This window comes from Lepisma saccharinum, chromosome 2 (assembly GCF_977018435.1).
Source record: "Lepisma saccharinum chromosome 2, izLepSacc3.1, whole genome shotgun sequence".
NCBI lineage: Eukaryota > Metazoa > Arthropoda > Insecta > Zygentoma > Lepismatidae > Lepisma > Lepisma saccharinum.
The window spans coordinates 20,192,627-20,218,791 of record NC_139230.1 but is presented as its reverse complement, the minus strand read 5'-3'; the positions used below and the strand labels follow the sequence as shown (position 1 = coordinate 20,218,791).

The window sequence follows — 26,165 nt, the reverse complement described above, 5'->3', positions numbered from 1 at the left end:
ATAAGTGTATTCTAGCAGCAAATTTTTCAATGGCAACTTCTACCACCGCCGTAGAGTTAGGCAACACACACAACGCCTTGCAGGGAAACGAGTTTTGCGGGGTCCCATTTTTATTGCCGGTGATTGTACATAATTATAAAGTGTGTGTTAAAAAAATCGGTCCATTCAATGAGGACACATTTGACAAAAGACGAATGACATCTTTTATTGAGTTGTCGCCGTTAAAATTTTTCTTATGGAATCGACGAGAAGTTTAAATCACCCAGCAAGTTGATATAATACTCAACAAGGAGTATTCTCTGTTTGGTTTCCTCTTTAATGAAATTGTCCGACATTCTCCCTTCAAACAAATGCAGCTAAGTAAAGATTCTTCATGGTCACTTCTGAAAAGAAACTGAAAAAGTTACCTTCTGTAAAAATGCTGTAAAATCAACCTCCCTTCCGCAAGGCATACTCTGAAATCTGCATTCTTGCAGGGAAACGAAGCTCTGGCGCCTGGAACCACAGGCAGCATAATGATCTGTGTCCTATTTCTTGTCCATCTGTGTACTGACTGACTTTTAAGCCTCAGCTTTTATCAGTGCTCTTCAGTAACCTAAATGTTGGCAAATATTTCCCAAATAAAAACAGGTGCAATATGTTATTTGAAACACAAATAGTCGTCCATGTCACGACCTGATGTTTTTTAATGTATGCACAGCGAACCAGATTTATCATCTCTGGCTTGCAACAAACAAATGATATCAGTAAAGCCAACATCAATCGAGAGTGATACCATTTCATAGCATGTAATTAACGGCTACACAGATTGTATTGATGTATTTTATCAACAAAGGACACCGAATGAATTGACTTGAGTCCTCTGATGCTTGAATAGAAATAAACCATTGATATCTATGCATTTTTATTTGTTTCCATTCTTTCTTCATTTTATGTATTTATCTTATTTTAAGTCCTATTTTCTGCTAGTTTTTGATCATGGTGACGATAAGGATGACTCATAAGTAGACATGAGTCACATCCTCGACTTGAACTAGAAGAGTCGACTGCTGAAAGCGCCCGGCCATTTGCGTGGTTGACCATTTTTATGTGTTGAACTATTTATAGTATTTTGCTTACTTCACGCCGTTTTGCTGTCTTTATAGGCTGATCACAACGATGAGGTTGAACGATTAAGTGAAACTGATGTAAGGTCAGTAACGAGGGTCATGCATATCCAGCCCTCCGTGGCACGAACACGGAACTTTCGGTGATAAGCTAATGATATGAACGCTAAACGTGCTTGTGTAACGAGAATGGTGTTGAAGGACGGAATATCAAATGCTACCTCGTCAAACTTATTCCACGCATATCAAATGCTTAAGAGAAAACTTGGGTACAATTTTGAATTATGAATAAAATTTAATGAAGTAAAATAGTGTATTTTAACTCAAAAATACGATTATATATTGATGATGATGTATGCGCTTTGAAGAGATAAAAAATATAACGGGTTCAACTGAAAGTGTGTGTACACCCTGTCTCGGGAATCTGTGGAGCAAGGCCGCGCATAACGGTAGAGAAAGGGGTTGTGCAGAGCAAAGCAGTGCGCGATGCTGCAAAAGGCTGATAGCTGTAACCTCGTTCTCCCCTCCATGCACTCACTTCCCGTCTCACGCCTTTATTGGTCGGCCCTGTCAAGTTACTACTTGCGCAGATGACTTGTTTTCGTTGGTTTCCTCCAGGAATTCTCGGTACATAGTGTAGTTAAACGTACATTACTAGTAACTTGTGTAGGGCAGCTATCACCTAAACTGGCCTATTTAATCTTTACCAAGGACAAATACTTTCGACCTCTGTTGTGTACTCGTCGGCGCTGTGAAACCTGATATTATATACTGGGTTCCAATTTCACGTCGTCGGAATTAACTTTAAAAAGTATAAAATAAGATATTTACTTTCCGGTTCAGTACAACGGTGAAATTTATGTTACAAATGGCTTTTGTCCCAGATCAGTATTTATTCCAGGCTAAGAGAACGCTCTCCAGTGTGGAATACAAAGCTTGTTACTTTTCCCCTATGCAATTCAATTCCCAGTTGTCACCCTAACGTTCCACTTGACTCAAGCCCTTTTACAAGTATGTCTCTTATGGAATTAACGTTTTAGCTACGAAAAGTTTTTGAGTAATTTTCCTCATATTTTGAAGTTCATGCGTCAACTTAAAATACTATGTAGAAATTGAACTGAGCTAGAGAAATGGTACGGTATACCAGAGACTCGGGTTTGAATCCTTCTCAAGCCTGCATTTTTCGCTTAAATGTCTTCTGCTTGTGCCAAAAGGAAGATCATATCGATTAATTCTTGTCACTTATACAGTCAGTGTAAAAAGTATTCGTAGACTTAGAATATTCAATTTGAAGAGGTTTTCTCGTAGTAATCGACCAGGCTGTTAATGATGAACACCATAAAATATGATAGATATGAATGGTGCTATTCTGTGAATTGTTTGTGCTTCTGAAAATTACACATCTGAGAAACTTACACAATTTGCAAAAATGAAGCTTAAAAAGGAAACAAGGAATATTCGTACACAATTTATTGTCTTACAGTAATTGTCATTTCTTAATTTTCATTCAGTTTGGCACTCACATTAATTGAAGGGCTCTTAGTAAAACATGGTAAGTGAAATTTTGGTCATTTCTGATTTCATTAAGAAAAAAGTTTATTAGAAGCTATACTGTAGATACATTGTTTTCGTGTTGTGTTTACCAATTTCACAAGGCTTCACTGAGTCCAATGCAAATTGTATTACATGGCAATTTCACTCAAAAATTGAAGGATGTCACATTGTACTTTGTATCTCAAAACTAACCAAAATGTCACTAACCATGTTTTACACCCGAGCCCTTCAATTATGAGACTTCGTAACATTAAATTTAACACGTTTTATTCACTAACGGAATAATAGCTTCGGTTCTTCTTGAAGTGTCCATTTTAAGTTGATTGGTTTGTACGTGATTATAATGTTTATTTTAAAAATATTGACATAATCTTATTTAATTATGAACAATGAGTGAAGATGTACTTTGGAGGGTGTGCGGCAGTCCAAGTCTGGCATGTAGCGTTATGTTTCGAAATGCAATAGTATTGAAATTTTAATTTTTGTACAGTTCCAGATTTATAAAAATGATCAATGAGTTCTTCTTTAGACTGTAAGTACAATTGTCATTTCTATTGCCTACAAAATAAGTAGCCTTGCAACCCTATAGCGCAGAGAACAATGAATGAATGAATGAATATACAAAACATAAAATTTTCGTTAAACTTGTTTCTCCCGTGTCATTAATTTTAATTAGCAACATTTAATGTATGATAATCAAGACCACGTTTTTGCAGATTTCAAAGTATAAAATCTCACATTGTTTCATCGAGCAGTATTTTGCACTCCTTGAGCTCCACGCCGTACTAATTAAAACCTGCTTCGTCTTCAAAGAAAAATGAAATGATGACAGCAATACTAATTAAAGAAGAAGTTTCCATTTCGCTTGCTTTAATCCGATCATTCCATCCAAGAAGAAAATCACTTCCAATTATCACTTCTCTGTTCTTCCTTTACGCAAATAACTGATAATTCTAGACAAATTGGATAATTATTACTTCATTTCGTGTAACCTCATTTTACCAAATAACTAAGAATTATGGAGTTAATTGTTGTAATGTAAAGCTAACCACCTATCATATTTGGCCATAATTACACGACTAATGAACAACTCTGCGTACGCAATTTATAAAATACGTTGTCATCTACCTTAATTAATTAAAGGGAATTTCAAACCTAATTAAGAATAATTATTAAAACTCACTTAGAATATCAGTGGTTTTCAGCTGTACCATTTTACTCGGAATTTACAATTACATTTAGCTTTTTCTCTTATGTTTTAATCTTCAAACGTAATGAGTTAAATATTAACTAGCACATCTTCACGCGCGCGCATACAAACGCACACATATATGTTCGTACACACAGCAACATACATGCACATACATAGAAATTGTTATTTACTAGCATTGTACAAATATTCCATCAATAAGTAAGTGTACGGTCATGGAAAAAAATACTTCCCCCAAAGTGCCTCAATACCTGTAGTCTTATGGGGGAAGCATTTCTTTCCACAACTGTACGTTTCCGTTTCCTACTAAGATGTATATGAGGTAATAATTGCATCCTCATCAGAAAATAATAAGAACAATAAGAGAGATCGTACAGTGTCGATAATAATATAATCACAAGTGAATTGTACGGGGTGTTCAGTTTAAAAGTAAACAGTGATATACTAACTGCTTCATTTACAGATACTCCTGTGTCAATATGTCATTACATTGTAGTTGGATATGACGTCCATGAACTTTGATGTTCTTATCAACATCAAACATGTTCTTGTGTTTCACCACAATCTTTATTATTACGTTATTTTACGTTGCTCTTCTCCAACTTTTGGCTAATTACTACGATGAGGATGAGGATGAGATGATATGATGAAATTGATGAAGGAACACTCACAAAGAAAATTCATGTACAGGCCGGGATTCAAACCCGGGTCCCCTAGCGTCGTAGCTCGCTGTGCTAACCACCACGACCAGGAGGTCGACCCTGTCTATTTCCTAGAGAGCCTTGGTAATGTTCTTCTTCGACTACTCCAGTGTGTGCACATTGATTCTGTAGACTGACTTTTACAAAGCTCCACCAGAAGATCTAGGAGTCTTTTCAGCCATAGTTCCTAGTGAATTATCCTATTGCAGTGTACCATCTTGAAACCAGCAATTGCACTCGTTGTCGTGCAGCAAGGCAGTGAACTCCTCTTTGATTTCTAGGTAAGCGTTAGCAGTCTCAAGGATTTCAAACAGAAGTTGCCGGCTTTGCTGCACCCACTCGCTTTCTCCCCTTTTCTACCATTATTCGCGGCCTTGCTCTACAGATTACCGAGACAGAGTGTACAATTTCTCTTGGTTTGATATGGAGACATTTTTTGCTTTCTCAACTGTTTATTGAGAGAAAAGCAATTTCTTAATTCGTATATCGGAATAGCCCTCAAGCAGCTAGGTGTTTCGTATCGTAAAAGCTGGAGGTAAGTCGGTGTGTTTGAATAGTCAAGCACTTAGGTTTTTGTTCTAGCCGTTGCGGACAAATAGTTCGTTTGTGACCCAAAAATTGGCATTGGCTTATAGATAACATCCGGCTACAGGAAATTCACCGCTGAAATTGTACCATCAACGAGATTTCTAACGAGTCACGTGTGCGACATCCACGGCTATCTCTTCGAACAAGACATCATCATTGGCTGCCCCTCTATATCGTAAAGATGTCGGGATAGATAACATGCTCTCTAGGGAAGCGTAAAGAACATAAAAGACTGAAAGCACATCAGACATTGTTATACGGTGTCCCCTTCCCGCGCGCGGCAAGCCGTGCATGAGATTCAGCGCCTCTGGCGGATAATACCTGAACTAAAGAAGAAACACGTGGGTTATGTTTGTTACCTAGGCTTTGTTCGAACGATTCGTAAAGTGTGGAATTTTATTTCATCTAGCTCCGTCAAAGCACTTTCCTACATTCAGTACCGTTCGTCTATTGTTATGCCTAGGTGCTGTACGTTTAAGAATCATATCGTTCTATTGTTCAATCCTATTACAGTAAGGCAAAGTTACGTGTCTAGATTACTAGATATCTAATTTCAAAGAGCTACTTATCTAGAGTTACGACTAGGTTCGAATTAGGTGCATAAAACAGATGTAATTTACAGACTTTTATTGGATCGACTGGAACATTATCCTGTTTGTACGTGATTCACTGTCGCCGACCTCCGTGGCGGAGTGGTTGACGCCACGAGTTTGATTTCCGGTCTGAGCATGGGTTTTCTTTATGAGTGTCCCTTCATCAATTTCATTATGTCATCACTCATCCTCATTGTCGCGATTAGCTAAAAGTTGCAGAAAAGCGACGCCAAATAACAAATCAAATCAAGCTATTCATTGTCACTCTACGATTTACATAATAGGTAATAACTAAGGCATTCGATTAACTTGTCGGCAATCCAGGTTCTTTCTACATTGCCTGTTAGACTTTTCTGATCATTGGCAATGGCATAATCCCAAGATGTAAGTTGTGAATGTAAATAATTTTAAATTTTCAATTTGATTGTTATCATGCCATAAAAATATTATAACCACTAAAGTTCAGTCAATCGATTTTGAACTTCAACGAGCTGATTCAAATTCATTATAACATTTTAAAAGTTCATCAAAAATGAATAATGCAATTTTCGTTTGGATGATACAGTATACAGTATTCATGAATTTATCAGAACAAGGATGAACTGCAGTATACCTTACCGTCAGTGAAATAATTAAGTTTATTGTATGGCATTTTTAATTGAAGTTTTTGCAGAATAGTTTCATAGCTAACAAAGGATGGTCTCTTACAGTTGTTGTTGAGATCTGAACGAGATTATATTATTTGTATTTGTGAACATAAAAAGAGACTCGTTGAGAAATTTTAGCTGGTATGGACCACAGATGTGGAAGGATGGAGGGCGTGGGGATATTGAACTACAATAGTTGAATATGGGCAAATTGTACAGGACATCTGAAGTCAACTGACTATTTTGTTTTCGATCATTAATAATCTGATTAAGATTCATTACAGGTGGTACCATGATATCTAAAGTTAATGCATGATTTAATACGTCGCTCTTTAAGATTTTGTCCATTTCTGGCGTTTCGTTGTCAAGTTCACAAATTCTTCCTTTGCAAGTTCACAACTTCCTTCCTTCAAGTGCGGCTGATAATTTCCAAACTTTTTGGAAGGCTGTTTTGAACTTTGACCTCCCTGCAACCACGCAGTGCCCTCACTGCAAGAAATTTCTATTCATGACATGCGTCACGCACATCATTGGTTTGCACGTTTTTGCACTTAACTCTCTAAATCACGTATGTTGAATATTGCTCACCCGACGTTATGTCATTTTCTGTTAATATTCTTCACAATTCATTCCTTGGTTTTGTGACTACACAATACCCATTGTGCTTCCATTCAACATTTAAAGGGCTGTATCTCATGTCATTGTAGACCATAGCAGCTACAAGTTTAAATATATGTATGTTTTGATATTGACTAAAAAGGCTTTGGATAGGAATGTGATTTGCGCGACAATATTACGATATATGTTCTCACACGAGAAATAGTAGATAAAGTTGATAGGTCGAAGGTTTCCATCAGGAAAAGTGCGGAGTAGCTTTTTGACCTCGTCTGGTCACTATCACAGTTATCTTTGAGTTCGGAGGTTGGTGCTGATCACACTATCTTTAAATTGCACCGAGATTTCAAGTGTGTAAACCTTCTCCTCCACACACGTCATGCGCCTTCATGGAACACTGTGCGGCAAGAGATGATAACTATCCACCTTTACTAATACGACAAATGTCGTCTCTTGCTTGGCTCGGGCTTATCTATCATTTCTTAAACCTCTCATTACATCAAAACCAAGCAAATAAACATGTTTGTTTGTTTTTTCTATGTTCAGATATCCCAGGGTGAGTGTTTTCAGGTGGAAATTTTATTTACAAGTCTCGAGAGTGTGTATTCATATACCTGCATGGTAAACTCTTATAACTCGAGGCAAATCTTAGGGGTATAGGCGGCCGAAGCGTGGTGCTGATCACACCATCTCCACAAATGGCCGTGTTTGTGAATGTATGGAGCCATATCTCCATAATTCTTTCCCCACCACATACCTTCACGGCATGTTGCTATGATCAGGGGATAGCTTCACTTTTTTAATGCCCACATGGGCTAATCGGCACAGTACTTACAGCTTAAAGTGGGATCCGAACAATGATATATATACACTGGTTGACAATTGCTAGGGAACAAACACATTTTCATCCATAACTTTTGAAAACGCGGCTCCGTGGCTGTGTAGCGGCATAAATATATCAGTAGAGGGCACTAGTGAGGCATTGCGTCCAAGAGAAGAGAAGATGCAACCAGGCTATGTGAGGTTCCTGATCGAAGAAAAACGCCAGACTGAGTCAGAAGGTTGCACCCAAGAGACACGGTCAAGCACGATAGCCGCTGCTGTGAGTGCAATACTGTAGTGCAAACTGATTAGGTCAGTTGGAAAATGGCGCAAAGGGTTCATCTCAGTGATTATGATCGTGGAAGAGCTGTCGGTCGTCTTGAAGCAGGTCAAAGTGTCACAGAGGTTGCACGTGTGATGGGAATAGCAAAAAGCGTTATTTCCTGACTGAAGAAAGACGCAGCTACCAGAGGAACAGCTGCACATGTGCATGGTGGAAGTCGTGGTAGGAGGACACCAGCTTGACAGGATCGCGACATTGCCCAGTTTGGCCAGAAGGAATAGACATGCCACTCCTGCGCAAATTGCTTGTGAATTTGCCGGGGCGTCAAGTGTTCGTGTGTCCTCCAGAACAATTCACGACGACTCAATAGTGTCGGGTTGTGTGCTCGGAAGTCCGTTAAGTGTGTTCCACTATCCCCCATCCACTGCCGTGTCAGAATATAGCGGTGTAGGACACATCAGGACTGGAACGAAGGGAACTTATCCAATGTCATGTTCTCAGACGAGTCACGGTTCTGTGCATCCAGTGATTCTGGTCATCAGTTGGTGTGGCGAGAACTAGGAACACGTTACCATTCACCGAGCATCCGTGAATGTGACAGGTATGGTGGTCCTGGTGTTATGGTATGGGCGGGCATCATGAAAAATGGACGAACACCACTGCACATCTTTGCAGCCGGATCCGTCATTGGAGAATGGTATTGTAACAAGATCCTGACAGGATATGTCCGTCTTTTCCGTGGTGCAGTGGTGGGCCCTGACTTTGTGTTCATGGATGACAACGCACGTCCACACAGAACCGCCCAATTTGAAGAGACACTGGAGCATTAGAATATCTACCGCATGGACTGGCGACCATATTCCCCAGATCTGAATGCGATCGAGTATGCCTGGGATGTTCTCGGACGACGAGTTGCACAGAGGAATCCACCACCTTTGATCCTTCAGGACCTGAAAACTGCCCTAAGGGAAGAATGGGACAACATACGCCTGGAACGCATGAACTCTCTCGTGGACAGCATGTCAAACAGATGTGCAGCATGCATTGGTGCCCGAGGTGGTCATACACCTTACTGATTTGCTCAGAACTCTCTGTATTCATGACAACTGACATTTCATGCCATCATTCCATATTGCTCTCCATGTGTTTCTTTTGTTTTTCACGTCCTGTTTCTTTCCATGATATCGAATTCCTGCCACGTTTTGTCAATGAAGCTGGCATAATATCTGTACTCATATATTGGTCACTTACTGTACCTGACTGTGTTCAAAAAACTTATGGCTGAAAATGTGTTTGTTCCCTAACAATTGTCAACCACTGTATAAGGCTAGAAAGCTAACTCCGCCTCTCCGCAACGGTCGCGGGTGAAGCCACTCTTGCGCGCAGCCATGTACGGCAGGAAGAGCGGGACGCTCCATTGGCAGCTATGTTTACGAATGTTAATTTCGAGGTTTTTACAGTTTTTGTGTTGGGAAGAATGTCGTAACGATGAAGAATGCATTCGTAACACATTGTGAGTTACTTCCATGCAATAACATTCATTCACTGCTATTAAATTAATGGAAAGTCAGGCAAAAATACTTCGCGTACCATGTAAAATGTCTATTTTTCTTTACAGAAAGTAATCGAAAAGATTATAATTAGGAGGTTAAACTGCCTTAATGGAACATAAACAAGAACGTATTTAGGGTCGTCCAGGGGGTCCGGATCCCCCGAAAGACTTAACAAGTACTAAAAATAATGAAAATGTGCTTGTTTACCACTTGTTTATTTATTTCCACCGAACTTACTGGAAGGCAAGGTTTATATTGCGGTCATACGGCTTTGTATGGCAGTTGTAAAGAAGATTTATGCACACTACTTTTTATGATAATGTTCATCAGATATTATTCACGAACTTTACTTTTCGTGAATTGAATCTAACATAGTTTTTTTTTGTTTTTTTTTTGCTTTTCAATAAATATTCCATTCTGTATCTTTTTAAAAATATATTCCATTCTTTATTTTTTTGTTCCTTGCCAGAAAATTTGTTTTAACATAAATTTTGTCGATCTTAACTATGCGCAAGCTAGATAATGAATACAAGCTGTTATATCTCTATTCTTAAATCTATTGTTTTTATCTATTTATATAATAATAACAATACAATATTAATTTATTTACACACAAATTATGAATAAACCTATAAATTACATTAACGTAAATTTTAAACTTTATTGTTATTATTTGGTTCAGACCCTCAGTCTCTGAAATATATTTCTGGATATGTGCCTGAACATAAAATATTCTATTCAGTTTGCTTAATTTATTAATAAATAATAATAGAAACGTTTGTAATGTTAACAGGTTTTGTACATCTAAAATTCTTTGAAATCGCACAAAAACCATGTTAATTGGACATTTTCCAAACAAAATAACCTCTCTCGCCTTCTTAAAGAGGTTTTAACGGACAATTCCAGGGGTTTTTCAAACTGCGCAACAGCTATGAAAAATGTTGCCCCATTTATTCCTCTTTAAAAATAAATATTTACCTAAGTTGCATATTGTTTGACAAGTTAACAGACTAATCCAGGGGCTATCAAACTGCGTAGCAGTTACAAAAGAAATATGTCGCCATGAAAAAATACCATGCCATGAATAAAAAAATACTTGCCTTCTTTGCCTTTTTCTATAAGAAGTTTTCAAACTGTGGTCAGGCTGCACACAAAAATACCTCGATCTCTTATGTTGGGAAATATTAATATCTCCATAACATATACGTGGTTTGTCTCCAGAAGCCGCACATTCATATAAATATTTGGGAGGAGGGGGGAGGCAAGATTGACAATATTCAGAGCCTATGCTTGTCCCACAAATAATATAAAAGTATAAAAATATGTAGAGCGAAACACGAACTGGCTTTCTTTCACGCATTCTCACATTTCTAGTAACATATACATATCACAGTTACTAGTTCACAGTAGAAATGTACGTACACAAACAATAAATACATATCTATGAAAGGAAACATCCGACCCTGGCTTTCCCAGGGTTATGCAGTTAAATGCACTGGAAGAAATAATCATAATTACGGCTACCGCGCATACAGCCAACGGGTCCTTGCCGTACACGGATACCTCCTGTGTGGCTTCACTCGTCCGCGGCGAGTCAGCTATCTGGCTATTTTATATATCATTGGATCCGAACCACTGAACAATGTCCCTCCACTGTGAATCGAGCCAGGAAACCCTTGATGCAAGGCTTTACCACTAATCCATCGGGGAGGCCGAAATGAACATGATTAGAAACAATTTCCTACTATTAGATTCGCTACTGCCGTCCTGCTGTCTACATCTACGTTCACTTTACACTCTATCCCGGGAATCTCTGGAGCGAGCGAACGAAAACAAGTCTCTGCGCAAGTAGTGACTCGAGAGGGCTCGACCAATGAACTCGTGAGAGGGGAAGTGAGTGCAGCTACCAACCATTTGCAGAAGCGTGCACTGCTTCGCTCCGCCAACTCGCAGTCTCCCCTCTAGCGATATGCGCGGCCTTGCTCCACAGATTCCCGGCACAGGGTATAATTAATTTAGCCACCGTCCAAATGCTTACTTATTGTAAGCTTTTCTTTCAATTACAGCCAGTGTGATTTGCTTAGTTCTTAGGTACAACTTTTCAGTAATAACAAATACATTATTTACACTTGCCCCAATTCTTACGAGCTAAAGCACTATTATGCTATTTGGCACCTGAAGAAACCGTGTAGACCTACATAATAACTTGTAAGCAGGAATAAAATTTGCACTATGTCGCCACAATTACCAAATATTCTTGCGTCGCATTGGAAAGTTAGGGTCTTATTTTCTGAAATGAGCCAGTCGCGCTGCCAACTGACACTAAAATGAGGAGTTGGCAGCACTGTATTTCCTCGAGCACAGAATAAGGTTCGGACGTATTGGAGCTTGAGAGTTCTTTCCGAATACCGGAATGGTTTCATGCGCTCGGTTTCATGTGCTGTGAATATGTAAATGAATGTTATGTTTGCAACAGTGTTTCCACTTCACAGCATTCGTCGATAATGAAATGGAGAATGCATGTCAGTGGTATTCAACTGCACAATTTCTTCATTATTATCGTACTGGGCAGTCAGGCCACAAGTTTTGCTATTCATGTGATTGCACACGTGCTCCAAAAGTCTCTGGTCTGAGCAGCTCTGCGTTTCCAATGGTGTCTACACGCCCCTCTGCACCTGTAAACATTGCAGAGGAAAATATTGGCTACTTGCATTCACGTAAAGGAGCTACTGTGTATTATCTTAAGTTCTAGCGCCAAATGTGTTACATTATCATTAAATACAACATTTTAAATTTTGAAACTTTTTTGCAATCTCATCACTGGGATGTATAGGAGAACCTTTATAAGCCACCCTCATAACTTGGATTAATTGTTTGTAAAAATAGGACGCTGGGACAAAACCGCGTTATGTGCGATACGTTGATAGTCTGCGAGTTAACAGAATAATATTCCTTGAAGCCACAGGCACACACATTTTGTAGACTTTAGAAGAGAAGTCAACAAAAGAAAAGAAGCCTGAGGAATGGAATGGAATGTCGGGACCCTTTTGCAAGTTGGAAAATTTTAAAGTGGAAATTAGAAGAAATAAAATAGATAGATATTATGGGAATATTAGAAATGAGATGGGAATAAAGTGGTGAGTTGGTAAGTGAAGATTTCAATACGTTTTATTGTAGAGAGAAACGCAAAAGGAAGTCTCGATGTTAGCATGAAGTGACGTACTTGTTCATGACGAGATAATGGTGGGAAGACTAAAAGAAAAGAAAAAATACCTGGTGTTTTCACAAGTTAACATGCGACATAATTGTTAAACAGAAGAAGAAGTGAAGGAAAAGTACAATAAGATTGAAGATGGAAGAAAAGACAAATGCATCATCGTAATGGGTGACTGAAATGTTGTAGCAGAAAGACATGGTTGAAGTAGCTACACTCCTCACAAAAAGTTTGGAATATTGTTACGTTAGGCAATAGATGATAGACGCGGCCTTGGAATGTAACAACACATGATATATCTCTGGTTCACGTTCTCGTCTTTTCGCCGACATATGCCACCGTGCAAATCACCTATTGCCTAATATAACAATATGCCAAACTTTTTGTGAGGAGTGTACAATAGGAAGAAATTGAGTAGAGAGATGAACTCAAGGTGAATTTCTATAAAGTGTGCTCTCTGCTGGAAATACACTCTTCCAACAGCATAAAAGAAGAAGATAAACACGGACATGCCCAATGGAAAACCAACGATAGAAAATTGATTACATATAGGCGCATGGAGGATTTCGAAATTGAAAAAATGCAAAAACGGGAATTGACAAGTCAAACCATGTTCTACTGGTGGACGAAATAAACCTCTGTTTGAAGAACATAAGAAGAGGCCAGGCAATGAAGAAGCTTTATATTTAGAAACTTAGGGTTGAAGGAAACAAACAGAAATTTGAAGAAAACTTTAAAGAGGCCACCCTAATTAAAACAGAGTTGAAAGCAGTGATATGATTTGAGATTAATGTTAATATAGAGCTCTCTATGGTAAGCAGTAGATGAAATAGTAAGGCATAGAGAAAGAAAGAGGAGTAAGAAACCACAAGTTGTAGGAAACATGGTGGAGAACATGAAAGAAATAAGAAAACGGAAAAGCATAAACACAGAAGATGGAAGAAGAAACTACAGGAAGCTAAATAATTAAGTAAGAGTAGAAACTGACAAATGAAGGGTGAATGAAGAAGAAATTGAGGGACTAGGAAAAAACGAGAAGATATATATCTATGTGTCGTGAAACCAACTGATTGGACCTTGCTAAGAGTAAACGGAAAACAATGTGGACGATAGAAATTAAAAACCTTACATAATCACACTCGAACTAGGAATATTGAATTTACGAAGAAAGTATCTATAAGCGCTATACAAAAAAGGAATCGCGATGTAAAATAGTGGATAGAAAGTAGAAATAGAGATGACTGTCGAGTCTACCAGTCATTTACTGAAAGCATGGTTGCAACACAATAATGCTCCAAATCTCAGCTTTCGGTGATGTGGTGGTTATCATATCGTGCAGGAGAGATAGGGTTCGTGGGTTCGAATTCTTAACAAGGCTGTTCTGTTATGTCATCCCATCATTATTCATCCAGTATTAGCATTAAATTGGTAAAAGAAATTCGCAATTTCTTGGCGTCATCTAACGTATAGTTTTGCGTCTGTGTGTCCTTTTCGTACATGCTAGGACGGGTGTTGCAGAAAATGCAATCAACTTGCAATTTTCATCCCTGGCCGCAATTTTCTTACTGGTTTGCAGAGGATTGGGTTTCTCAGTGGCAAAAGAATTTTTCCCTTAGATGTGAGGGACTGATCTGTCGAAGGTAGGATCTGTGTATCGACCAAAGGCAAAGCTTTGAAGATAGATCAAACCGAGTGTGCGAGACCTCTGGCAAAAGTCGCCGTGAGAGTCAAGGAGATTTTGGGAAAAATTTTCTCTTAGGCCTTTTTTTTTCCTCTTTCCTCTTACCAGAGTCAATTACGGCCCTGGAAAAGCAAGATTCGGTGTGAAAAAGAAAGCAGCAGTTGCGTTCTCCAAGCTGGTAGTGTCCAATATCTGTTTCTTGGTGGCAGTATTTCTTGTTTCGCGTAACTTTTTGTGCAGAGCAGAACCCTTGCTGAGAAGAAAATAACATGCTTTTCAAAGTGGACCTTGTGTAACTACTTTTAACCTTATGTTAGCAGCGGTGGTCATGTTTGAAGTCTGTACGTGAAGTACTCATGTCCAATTTGCAGGATGTCCATAAAATCGTGTTGCAATATAACGGTTTGATAACCAAACATAAAGATTTATACGAACATCTTTAATGGCCGAACTCCGTGGCAGAGCGGTTAGCGTAGTGTGCTACAACACATTACCTTAGAGTACCGGCGTGTATTGCAAAACCTTTACACGGTACGTTACTGCATTGCAATTAATTAAAGAGTTGTGATGTAAAATTGGAAATATCTTTTTGAATTGCCCTGTATATAACGCTAAACTGAGGCAACAGATATATTTGTTACATACAGTCAACCGCAATAAAAATGAGACGCCTAGATCCTACTATACACGCTTCCCTGCAATACGCTGTATGTGTGTGTTGCCTAATTTTACGACGATAAACGATCTTCAGGAGAGAACTTTTAATAGCAAAATCGGTCATCGCCATAGTGTTAGACGAGGTATCAAACTTTTATTGCCGGTGACGGTACAACTCACTATGGTAACAGAAATTAAGATTATCGTGTATATTTTTATATTTGTGCAATAAAGTCGTACCCAGGTCATATTTCATATTTTTTTACCTTTCCTTCTAACTACTTTCAAATTATCCTTGTAGTATTTTGTTGTCAGGTAATCTGGTTTTGTTGCGTTATTGGTTTAGACAAGTCGACGGGTTCCATTAAAGCCATTAGCCTGGAATCTCACATTTCCAACACAACAAACGTACACATCAATTTACTCAATTTCATCAGAGGAACTCGATATGTTATCGTCCTACGGATAGCGGAAATGCTTCCTACTTTCACTGCAGGTTTAATTTCATTTGTGAAAGTTGGAGAACATTGTTCAGTTAGCGCGCTTGGTTCTTTTCTTCTCTTCATTTCCGGAACTGGAAGTTTTCAGATGAAACTTAGTGTTCTGCTTCAGATCCACTTTTCTGGTTTCTTGAATAAAATATGTACTTCCAAAGTATTGTACAGTCAGCATAACATACTTCGCCAGAGGACAATAGGACATCAACAAATGCACCATTATAGACAGACAATCGAAATTACACTGCTGTAAAGCTGATTGCGTTTCAGTTTCTTGAATTTGAGTTTGGGTTTAAGTTTTTAAGTCGGCTTTATGCACAGAAAGGCTAATCGGAACTGGACCTACAGTTTAAGTGTGATCCGAAGCACTATATGCCTCCACTGGGTATCGAACCCAGGGCCCCTTGATGCGTACACTTTCATGAAGGGAAAGATAATGACAGATGTGAGAATTATTTTATGTTACTGAACCGCGATCGTTTCTATGCTGACTGTACGTACAGTCACGGGCATGTCTGGGTCGTAACACCGAGAAGAATTCGTGAGTGTACAGCCACGTGTGTTGCCTGACTCAATGGCGGTGGTAGAACGTTGCCATTGACAATTTGCTATTAACATCCATTTATCGCCGTAGAGATAGGCAACACACACAACGTCTGGCAGGGAAGTCAGTATTTAAGTGACTAGGTCTCTCTTTTTTGCCGATGATTGTACGACAGGCCTTAAAAGTTGTATTTGAGCAACGGAAATGTTGTCATCGGTATATCGTTTTGTTAGAATTTGTATTCTAACACGATATGCGATCTCATCCAATTTACTGTATTTTTGACTAACTGCTACAATGTGCACGTTGATAGTACAAAGCAATAACACCTTTTCACATTGATTGCTCAAGACATTGAAACATTACTCTTGATTTTCTTTTCAAATCTTTTGAAAATTAATTATGTAACAGGTGTATATGAATGGTGTTCGACGGTTGAAACGACGAATTCTTCATATGATGATGTGGAAGAATAATCCTTGTGAATACAAAGGGTTGGTTATTTACAAATACAGAGAATTCTGTAATGCCGGCAGATAGATTTACCATCAATCATTTCTGAAAAGAATGATATTCAAAGTAATTTCCGAGCCTCGCCAATGGCGTAGTAGTAAAATCATCGCCTTGTAATCAAGGTGTCCCGGGTTCGATACCCGGCGGAGGCACATAGTTATTCGGATTCCGCTTTAAACTGTAAGTTCCGTCCCGATTAACCAATCTGTGAGTAAGCGGACTTAAATTAAAACTAAAAATAATTGCCACGAAGTTTCCGATATAAGATTTATTAATTTATTTATTGTAGATAAATAAATTAATAAATCCTCGCAACTATTAACCCTAGCTTACCAGTGTGCGGTACCTGGCCCACCACCTCTTGTTTTTCGAACTGTGAATATTTTTATTAAAAATTGAAAATACCTTAGGGTGTTTCAAATGTTTCTGTATTACTTTTGTTCATAAAAACACAAAGGTAATGTGCAAGGAGGCAAAACTCACGTGGTGCGGCTATCATCCCCCCCCTCCTTCTAAGATATGTGTTTCGACATGACATTCATGTCAGTAATAGTGTACAATTGTTTGGTAATTATGGTAATTTGTGTAATTATTATAATTACTACATAATTACTACAAGGTCTAAGGCACCTTGCTTTGGACGGCGGTTGCGAGACAGCATGGGTTCGATCCCGGGTTCAGTCTCCAGGAATTTTCGGCCTGTGTATAGGACCGGTGGCAGCCACCATCGTGAGGAAATTGGGGAGCTCCGAGTGAGTGAGTGAGTGAGTGAGCGTAATCCGGTCGCGACGTCTTACAACGGCTGGGGGTTGGTCGGGCTGACCACACGTCCCCCTAATCTGGCTGCAGATCTCCACGCCCCCATCCCGCGTCGGAGGGAGGCCAGCAGTCGGTAGGTAAGCCAGGGCCTAATACAGAAGGTCGTTTCACGTCCATGGTAACAAAGTTAGAACCCATCTCACCTTAAGAAAAACCGTGACGTCACGAGCGGTGGTGCTCCACGTGATACCCCTGTCGTGCAGCAATGGCCCTGCAGCGGAGTTTCCATTGAAGGAGACTGCGTTGAAGAACACATTGGTCCAAACGATCATATTCCTCCTGACAAGCTTTCCAAAGACCCTCAATTGTGTGGGACCGTCTGCTTCCCAAGGCTCGTTTCAACAACGGAAACCCACAAAAATCCATGGAAGAGGCATCGGGGGATTTCACAGGAATGTCTGTAAAGGGGATTGCATGAATTCCCCGTTTCACGTGCCATCCGATCCATGTATGCCTGCGTGGACTTTGCCGTATGACTGGAAGTATTGTCCTGGTGGATGACAACACAAGATGTGTCGCTGCCATAGAGAGACGGAATATCATGTCTGTAAAGTGGCTCCAAAATATTCGTCTGGTAATAGGCTGCATTTATTTTAGCCTTTTTTCCACTCTGCGCAGTGGAAGTTTGCCGTTATGGCAGTAACCACCAACAACCATGAACCCGCGTGGAAAACTTTCAGCACATTCACGTACCCACTCAGATCGACCTCTTGCATCACGTGGACGATAATAGATGGCCCTTTTTTTACCACATCCCGACAGATACACCCATGCTTCATCCAGGGACACCACATACTTCCAGGGGTCCCCAGCCAAATGGCGTTCGTAGAGCTTCCGACTGTTGGTCTTCCTCTCCTGGACATGTGAGGCACGCAACTTATGAACTTGAGCCTTGTGCTTCCGCACAAGTTGTAAATCTTGGGCTATGATGCGATTCACAGTTGCAGGGAAACATTGCACTGCCTGTGCAATCACTCTTTGCGTTGCAGGGTTTTGACATCGCACCAAGGATCTCACTTTCCGCACAACATCGGAGGAACGCTTGGGCTTCCGATATGTCCGAGGCCCACTTTGACTGGTTCCAGCAACAGGTACGGTGCAAGCTTTATGGCGATTCAACACTGCATGGATGCACTTCTTTGGCACATGGAATGCTTTCGTGTGGCACTGTTTAATTATCTGGCTATAACTATAACCAACGTCGGAAAGGGCACAGATGTACCCTTCCCAAAAGACTGGAATTTTTGGTGCCATATAAACACTCACTCACACACCAACCATCGTCTTTGAAACTCAACATACAGTACTTTCGTCCTACTGGCTCTGGCTGCTCTGTGCTGTGCCTACGTGCTGCTCCCTGGTGATCGAAATCGTTACCATCAACGTGAAACAACCTTCTGTATTGGGCTGTATGGCTATAGGATTACTATTACATAAATGCACGTATATAAACAAGAAAATCATTGATGCAACATTCATATGTTTCTTATTGGTTCTTTTTAGTTTTAGTGAATGATAAAATATGTGTGTGACACTCATGCAACAACTGGTTCCTACTTTTTATTAATGACGGCAATTTTTTGTAATTATTATATAACTGCACCTATATAAACATCATAGAAAGCAGTGATTCAATGACAAAATGGTTTCTTGAATTTTAGTGACAAAAAATGTGTGAACCTCCTGAGACCCCTTCAGATATGTAAGTTTCTTGTACGTCACGGGTAAGCTAGGATTATTTCTTCCTGCAGAAATGCAGTGCTATTTAATTTGCACTTAAACTCTCATTCCTGATAGTAAATGAACTAACATGGGTCTTCTTTTTTCTACTTTTACAGATGGAACCAGATTACCTACGAATATCAGACAGCGAGTAACCCCGAATGGAACTTTAATCATAGAAAATGTCCAGAGGGAAGCAGACAAAGGCTCGTACACATGCACCGCTCGAAACAAACAAAACCATTCGTCACAAAGAACAGTTGAAGTGCGGGTCATGGGTAAGTTTGCAAGACTATGTTCACTAAGCCAGTATTTGAAATTTATTAAGTTCAGGTGTTTTGTATTTAAAAAATACTCAACGTACCTTGATTTGTAAGGAAAGTTTTCATATCAGTAACCATCTCACTAGATTTACGAAACATTAATTTGCTGCAGTGAAGAAATTTACTTATTTACCGTGAAATGCCACGATAATAATATACCATAATTCTTACAGCCTGCAAACATCATTCAATTGCCTATCGTGTGACTTTTTTTAAATAAAGTAAGTTTTTTTTTATATTATGCAAATTGTAACAATCTGTTTCAAGATGTCAGTAATACACTTCGTTATTAAAAATAGTTCACGAATTCTCAGTTTCTTAGTAAGTATACATGTAAAAAATAATTGTGTGTCGACTTAGAAAGTAAATATATAAATACTTACGTTTCACTACAGCATAAAGAAATCAATGAAAATTATATTCGCACACCAGTGTGAATGAGGAACATAATGTGTCGACTTCAGATTCCATAATTGGAGCCTACTAAATTATTGAATTAGATATGTAGTAAATGTATACCAATCGTAAGTAAAATTTGTTATTTCATTAATATTTATGATATGTATTTTTGTCTCTCAGAATGTTTTATCTTTGCTACAACAGCTTGTAAATATTTAGTGCTTGCAAACATGCATCGTCTACAAAGTTTTATAACATGCTGTTTTGGTCAACGATCCCCCCCAAGAGGCATTTTAACTTAAACCCGCTTGCTACAAATACGAACTTTTTTTCGTAGAATAAGGACGATGTCATATCCTTGAAGTGATAGGCACTCAAATTATTATAAATCTTGGGAAGATAATCGTGAATAATAAATGTAAAATTCTATTAGTTCAATGCACTTCCAAACAAAAAATGAACCTTTCCATTTAGAAAAACAAGTTTTCTATAGAAATATTCAAACCGTAGGGAAAATTTAAAAAATAATGATAAACTTTCGAGACACAGTACTCGTAGTAAGAAGTAAATGTGACCAGTAAGATAAATTAATTGCTAGTAATAAAGAGATAGGTGAGATGTGTTCCAACTACGAAAAAATTAAGTTTTTGAGAATTGTGAGTGTTCTTATCAATTTTATTATGTATAGGTATATTTAGCTTCCCCGGGAAAATATCATAGAAAGAGATGCTCACTTTTAATTACTAAAATCCATTTTATTACCACCACAGACACCGTAACTACGAACGTAAACAGGAAGTAGACCCTCTTACCTTATTTTCAAATTCCTCCTCTTCACATCCTTCAATCGAATCCTCTATGCACAAACACCATCTTCACGAATTACTACTCAGAATCAACTCTCTGCCAGTACCTCCGACTTCCATGACAATGTCTAATTGAAAGTCCTACCACCATTCCTATTTTATCCCCCCAAGATCTCCTTCTCTGTCCACACCTAATTTGTTCCAATTTGTGCATTTGATGCAAAGTATCCAGTTCATCACACATGGAGAATTGTACTAGCAACGTACGAAATGATTCTTACTTGCTTATTATCACTTAAATATAATATTAACAATTTGCCTTTTCCAGCATTCAAATACTTCATAGGTAGGGATAAGTTAGAATTATACTTCCATAGTTTTACATGTATTATAAAATTTTCATTTGTGATTTGTATGCTTATAACATGTGTTATTGAGATCTTTGTTACTTACATGTTGGTGAAAAATGACATCAGTGAAGGGGATAATTTGATTTTTGTATGTACTTGTTTTCATAAATTAATAATGAGGAAATTATTAATATTATATTATTTGCATTTCCGGTTGCTTTTATTTCTCAAGGTGTACAAATTCCTCTATTCGGCATTATTGTTGTCAGATTATTTTTCCTCTTATTATCCCCATATTGATTGTTCATTTACTCTGGGGCTGACTAGATTTTACGTAAACTGTGCCACATAACAATGTATCTAGTGTTGTGTATATTACACTTTGCTACTAATTTTTACTGTAATTCATATCACGATTCGTACTGTTTGAATGAATAATTTTGGTAAGTAGAACAAATTGAAAAATGTATTAATGCCTTGCTTTAACACATGGATGTCCTACACTGTCTTCTTCTAAGCGGTTTACATCATTTTCCAATTGTTTCATACTTAACAACAATTTATCTTCAATTGTGGATACATTGTTACAAAAACATCCTTTACGATTTCCGTAATACATTACAGTCATAGTAATTTACCTGATATCAAGGTCTTGGTGTGTTTAATACGATACAACATATATATTTTTGAAAATATGAGTTAGAGTCTCATACAGAGATACCGAATCCGGTTTGAAGGTCCAGCATAAGTGGCTGAGTGCACCATTTATTTAACACCGTAATTTGCTTTTTCTAGCATTCATTCTAACATTTTTACTTGCATAGTTATGGGTTCGAGTTCTATCGTCCCTTAGTATTTATTGTGCATTCATCATATATTCTCATTGTAGTGTTGAAATTAGTGTGTAATAAAATAACGAAAATACATAGATACCGCCACATCACCACGCTACATATACCTGGTAGAGGCACATGGCGTAGTGGTTCGGATTCCACTTTAAACTGTAGGTCCGGTCCCGATTAGCCTTTCTGTGCATAAAGTGGACTTAAAACAACAATTCAACAACGAAGCCAGGGAGTCCTGGGTTCGAATGGGTGTTTATTTGCGAGCGTGCCTTTCTCAATTTCATTATATCACTCATCCTAATCTTTGCGATTAACAAAATGTGGCAGAGCCGGCCTCCGTGGCAGAGTGGTCAGCATAGCGCGCTACGACCCCAGGGGTCCCGGGTTCGAATCCCTGCCAGGATATGTGTAATGTTTGTGAATATCCCTTCATCAGTTTCATCATATCATCACTCATCCACGTCTTCGCGATTAGCCAAAAGTGACAGAAATGCGAAGTCAATTAAACCAAATTAGCACAGAAAAGCTAACCGGGACTGGACAGGCGGTTTAGAATGGAATTCGAATCATTTGAATGCAGTTCCATCGAGACCTCTTAATTACAAGGCAACAGCTTTAATCAATAAGCAAGTAAAAATATTGAACCCAGCAAAGTAAATATTTTATCAGATAAAATGGAAATGTTTCTCTTACCCCCTCCTTACACATTTTGAATCACTAGACAGCAACACTGGAGGGGGAAAAGATTGCAATATGAAGAGCTGTTTCTCCGAATCCGCTTGCGTTTTAGCGCCCGACGTTTCGCCCAGTCAGCTCGGCGATGGGCAGAGAGCAGGGAATTTGCATGCTTATTGGTACTGCAGTAGGATGCTCCGTCAGGCGTCCAGGGCAAGAACGACCGCAAGCATGTGGACCGGCGTCATGGCAGCTTCCTTTAGGGGCCGCACACTTCCAGCGGCGCCATTGCTTCAACATCCAATTGTTTTTAATTACGCTCCCAGGGGTAGTGTTTCTGAGCAACTGTTTGTTCGCATAAAGACTGGCTGAAGCGGACGCGTCCGGTGGTGTAGCATACTGAGAAGAGGAAACGAACGAAAAGCCCTTTTCTTTTTCTCCAGTAACTTGTCTGAGAGGACTAAAATAAGACAATACAGCGTCCGTAGCGGAGTGGTTAGTGTAGCACTCTAGAAAAAAATACTGATCCCAGGTTCGAATCCTGGGTAACGTGTGTGTTTGTTTCATTAACTCACAGTTCATCCTCATCGTCGCGATTGGGGTGTAAGGGATGACCCTTTCCGAGGACATCCAAATGCATTGGTGGATTTAGCGGGAGGGACATGGGAGGTGCGTGCCCCTCCCAAATTGGAAGACCAAGTATTTTAATAAGTATTGATAGCATTCTATTACATCCTGGGTTCGATGCCCGGTGCAGGGACACAGTGGTTCGCATCCCACTTTAAACTGTAGGTCCAGTCCTGATTAGCCTTTCTGTGCATAAAGTGGACTTAAAACAACTGTTACTCACCGCGCTCGAACACCAAGGACTATAGAGAAAATAATTTGGTATTTAGTATTTTACCTTTTGGTATTCTCAAATGCGATAGGACAACACCTAAATAATTCAGTCCCTCCTTGGTTTCTTTCCCATGTGAACAAATGTTCTTCTTGCTTGTCAATGTATAATTTAATTTAAGAGTAACGTGTTTCCCAGTGGAATATAACGCTTTGTTGTTTGAATTTTGTACGGTACACTTAGATAACTACATTTTTCAAAAATTACATATTTGTGTATTTCGCTAGAATTTGGATCAAATGTACAGAAAGACGATGAGTTTCACATCATAATATTATGCCTTGATGTTAAATTGACCACGCATGCATTTCCAAAGCAACCAAATGCCTAGGGAGAGCAGACACCCCAGTCCACCATTTAAGCTGGAAAGGGCCATTTCGGTCCGTACTCGTATCACTCTTCGACCGGAAGTAGCCACCGGAAGTGTCGTAAGTGGCCACCCAATAATGTGCTCGCAAGGGTCGATAATGGAGAGTCGTATCGTTGTTTCTCCTTCGACTTGGTGGTTGCAAATTGCAATGTCCAACTGCAGAGAAACGCCTGCTGGAAGTTCTCTTAAGTAGGGTACATACCGGCGTTTGGACATGCTGCGTCATCTTCAATTTGCCCTATCGATAGTCAGGTACGTTGCAGTACCGATGATGAGTACACAGGCAGGAAAAGCATGCAGAAAATTTAATTTTCTATTTCAAAATGGCGTTCTTATTCCAAACTTTCCTCTTTTATATATATATATATCATTTACATTATTGTATAATTTTGTATGTGCTGTATGTACCTATTTATGATTTAGTGTAGAACAGTTTTGAACCTCAAGAAATCATGAACAGGAATTTGAATATGATTTATGGCAAGAATTTTCTTTTGAGTAGCGGGTATGAGCACATTAAACGACCATCGGTGATAGATAGAGTTTCTGACTGTTCTTAGGGAGATCCTATTCGATTCCCGGTGTGAGAAGCTTAGGTGAGAATTTCTGTGAATGGCCCTGAGCAAGCGGCTCTAGGGCCCAAGCAGCTTCTCATCGATAAGTACTTGGGAACAATCCTGGGGGACCGGAACTTGGTGCTGATCACCTCCATTGTGGCCGAGATGGAAAATGTGCGGAGTCTCTAAATGCTTGCATGTTACGGTGCTATTTATGAGGGTGTTTGTCTCCCAGATGGCGTATCAGTATCCTCGTCACCTTGTAATCAAGCGGTCCGGGGTTTGTTACCCTAAGTGGTTCGGATCCCACTTTAAACTGTAGGTACAATCCCTATTAACCTAAATATGCATAAAGTGCACTTAAAATAAAAATTCAAACCATGGGAGTTAGGTAAGGATAAAACACGTAAGATACTCCGGGTCTGATACATTGTATTTTTTCCTTCGCAGAAGAGGTCGACATTTGGATGTCTTCGGAAAGGGTCAACGTCCTTACACTCTGTAGCATTAATTAAAAAAAACGTTTAGTTAACAGTTGATGCTTAGGATAGTTTCATGCAGATAAGTACTGCATCTGATTTTTTATATATTTCCGTCGACAAGCTAGTGTCATATAATTTCTAGAAGCAAAGACTCATTTTTCATTTTACGCCACCTATTTGTACCGTTAGGTTAACCGCTATTCATCTTATAATTTCAGGTAGCCTTATGATCAAAGTATTTGGAGTTCGTATCACAATAAGGTGGCAAATTTTTCATTGTTCTGATCCAACTACCTGCTGATGAAACTAAACTAGAAACAATGTTTCTCATACTTCCTGTGTGGGCTTCGATGGCGTAATTTTAACGCTGTTGCCTTATAATCAAGAGGTCCTGAGTGCAAATCCCAATAGAGGCCCGATTAACGTATCTAAGCATACTGTGGCCTTGTAACTTTTGACATACTTCCTGTGAAGACAATGTATGATGATGATAAAGTGGACTGGCACAAGAGAGACCCGTGGCTAGGCAGGGGTCAATATTGATTGATTGATTAATTTGGTGTTTTAAGTCCACTTTTTGCACAGTAAGGCTAATCGGGACTGGACCTACAGTTCCAGGGATCCGTATAACTGTGTGCCTCCAGCAGGGGTTAAGTTGTCTCATTTCCCCTGGCGTTACATTAGTTCATATCTTTCAATATCCTTTATAGTATTTCTTCACTTTCTTGTCAGGAGATGTGAATAATGGATTTTATTCTCTTTGCACTCATACTGGTTAACAAAGAATTGGATCCAAAATGGACCAACACCTCATCTCACTGAAACGTCTTCGTATATTATTATTTTTTTGAAAACAAGTTGTTCACGTAATTTTATAAAATTCGTTAAAAATTTTACAAAAACCTTCATTTTTATTATTATAAATTTCTGTAATAATTGATGAATACCTGTATTTGAATTTTGTTTTGAGTCCAGTTTTATGCATAGATAGACTAATTGGGACTGGACCTACAGTTTAAAGTTGAATCCTAACTACCATGTGCCTCCACCATGTATCGAATCCGGGACCCCTTTGAATACCTATATGTGTATGGAGTAAAAATAAATATTGAAGTATTGCTGGTGGACTAGGAGCATAATT

At 39.0% G+C, this 26,165-nt stretch overlaps 1 protein-coding gene across 1 annotated transcript in view; it reads left to right on the top strand.

The window, feature by feature from the left end:
• LOC145981412 (cell adhesion molecule Dscam2-like) overlaps positions 1–26,165 on the top strand; it is an 842,890-nt gene that overhangs the window by 688,170 nt on the left and 128,555 nt on the right. The window contains 1 exon segment of the mRNA XM_083114650.1: positions 19,436–19,597. Coding sequence (XP_082970776.1) covers positions 19,436–19,597 — 162 coding nt within the window.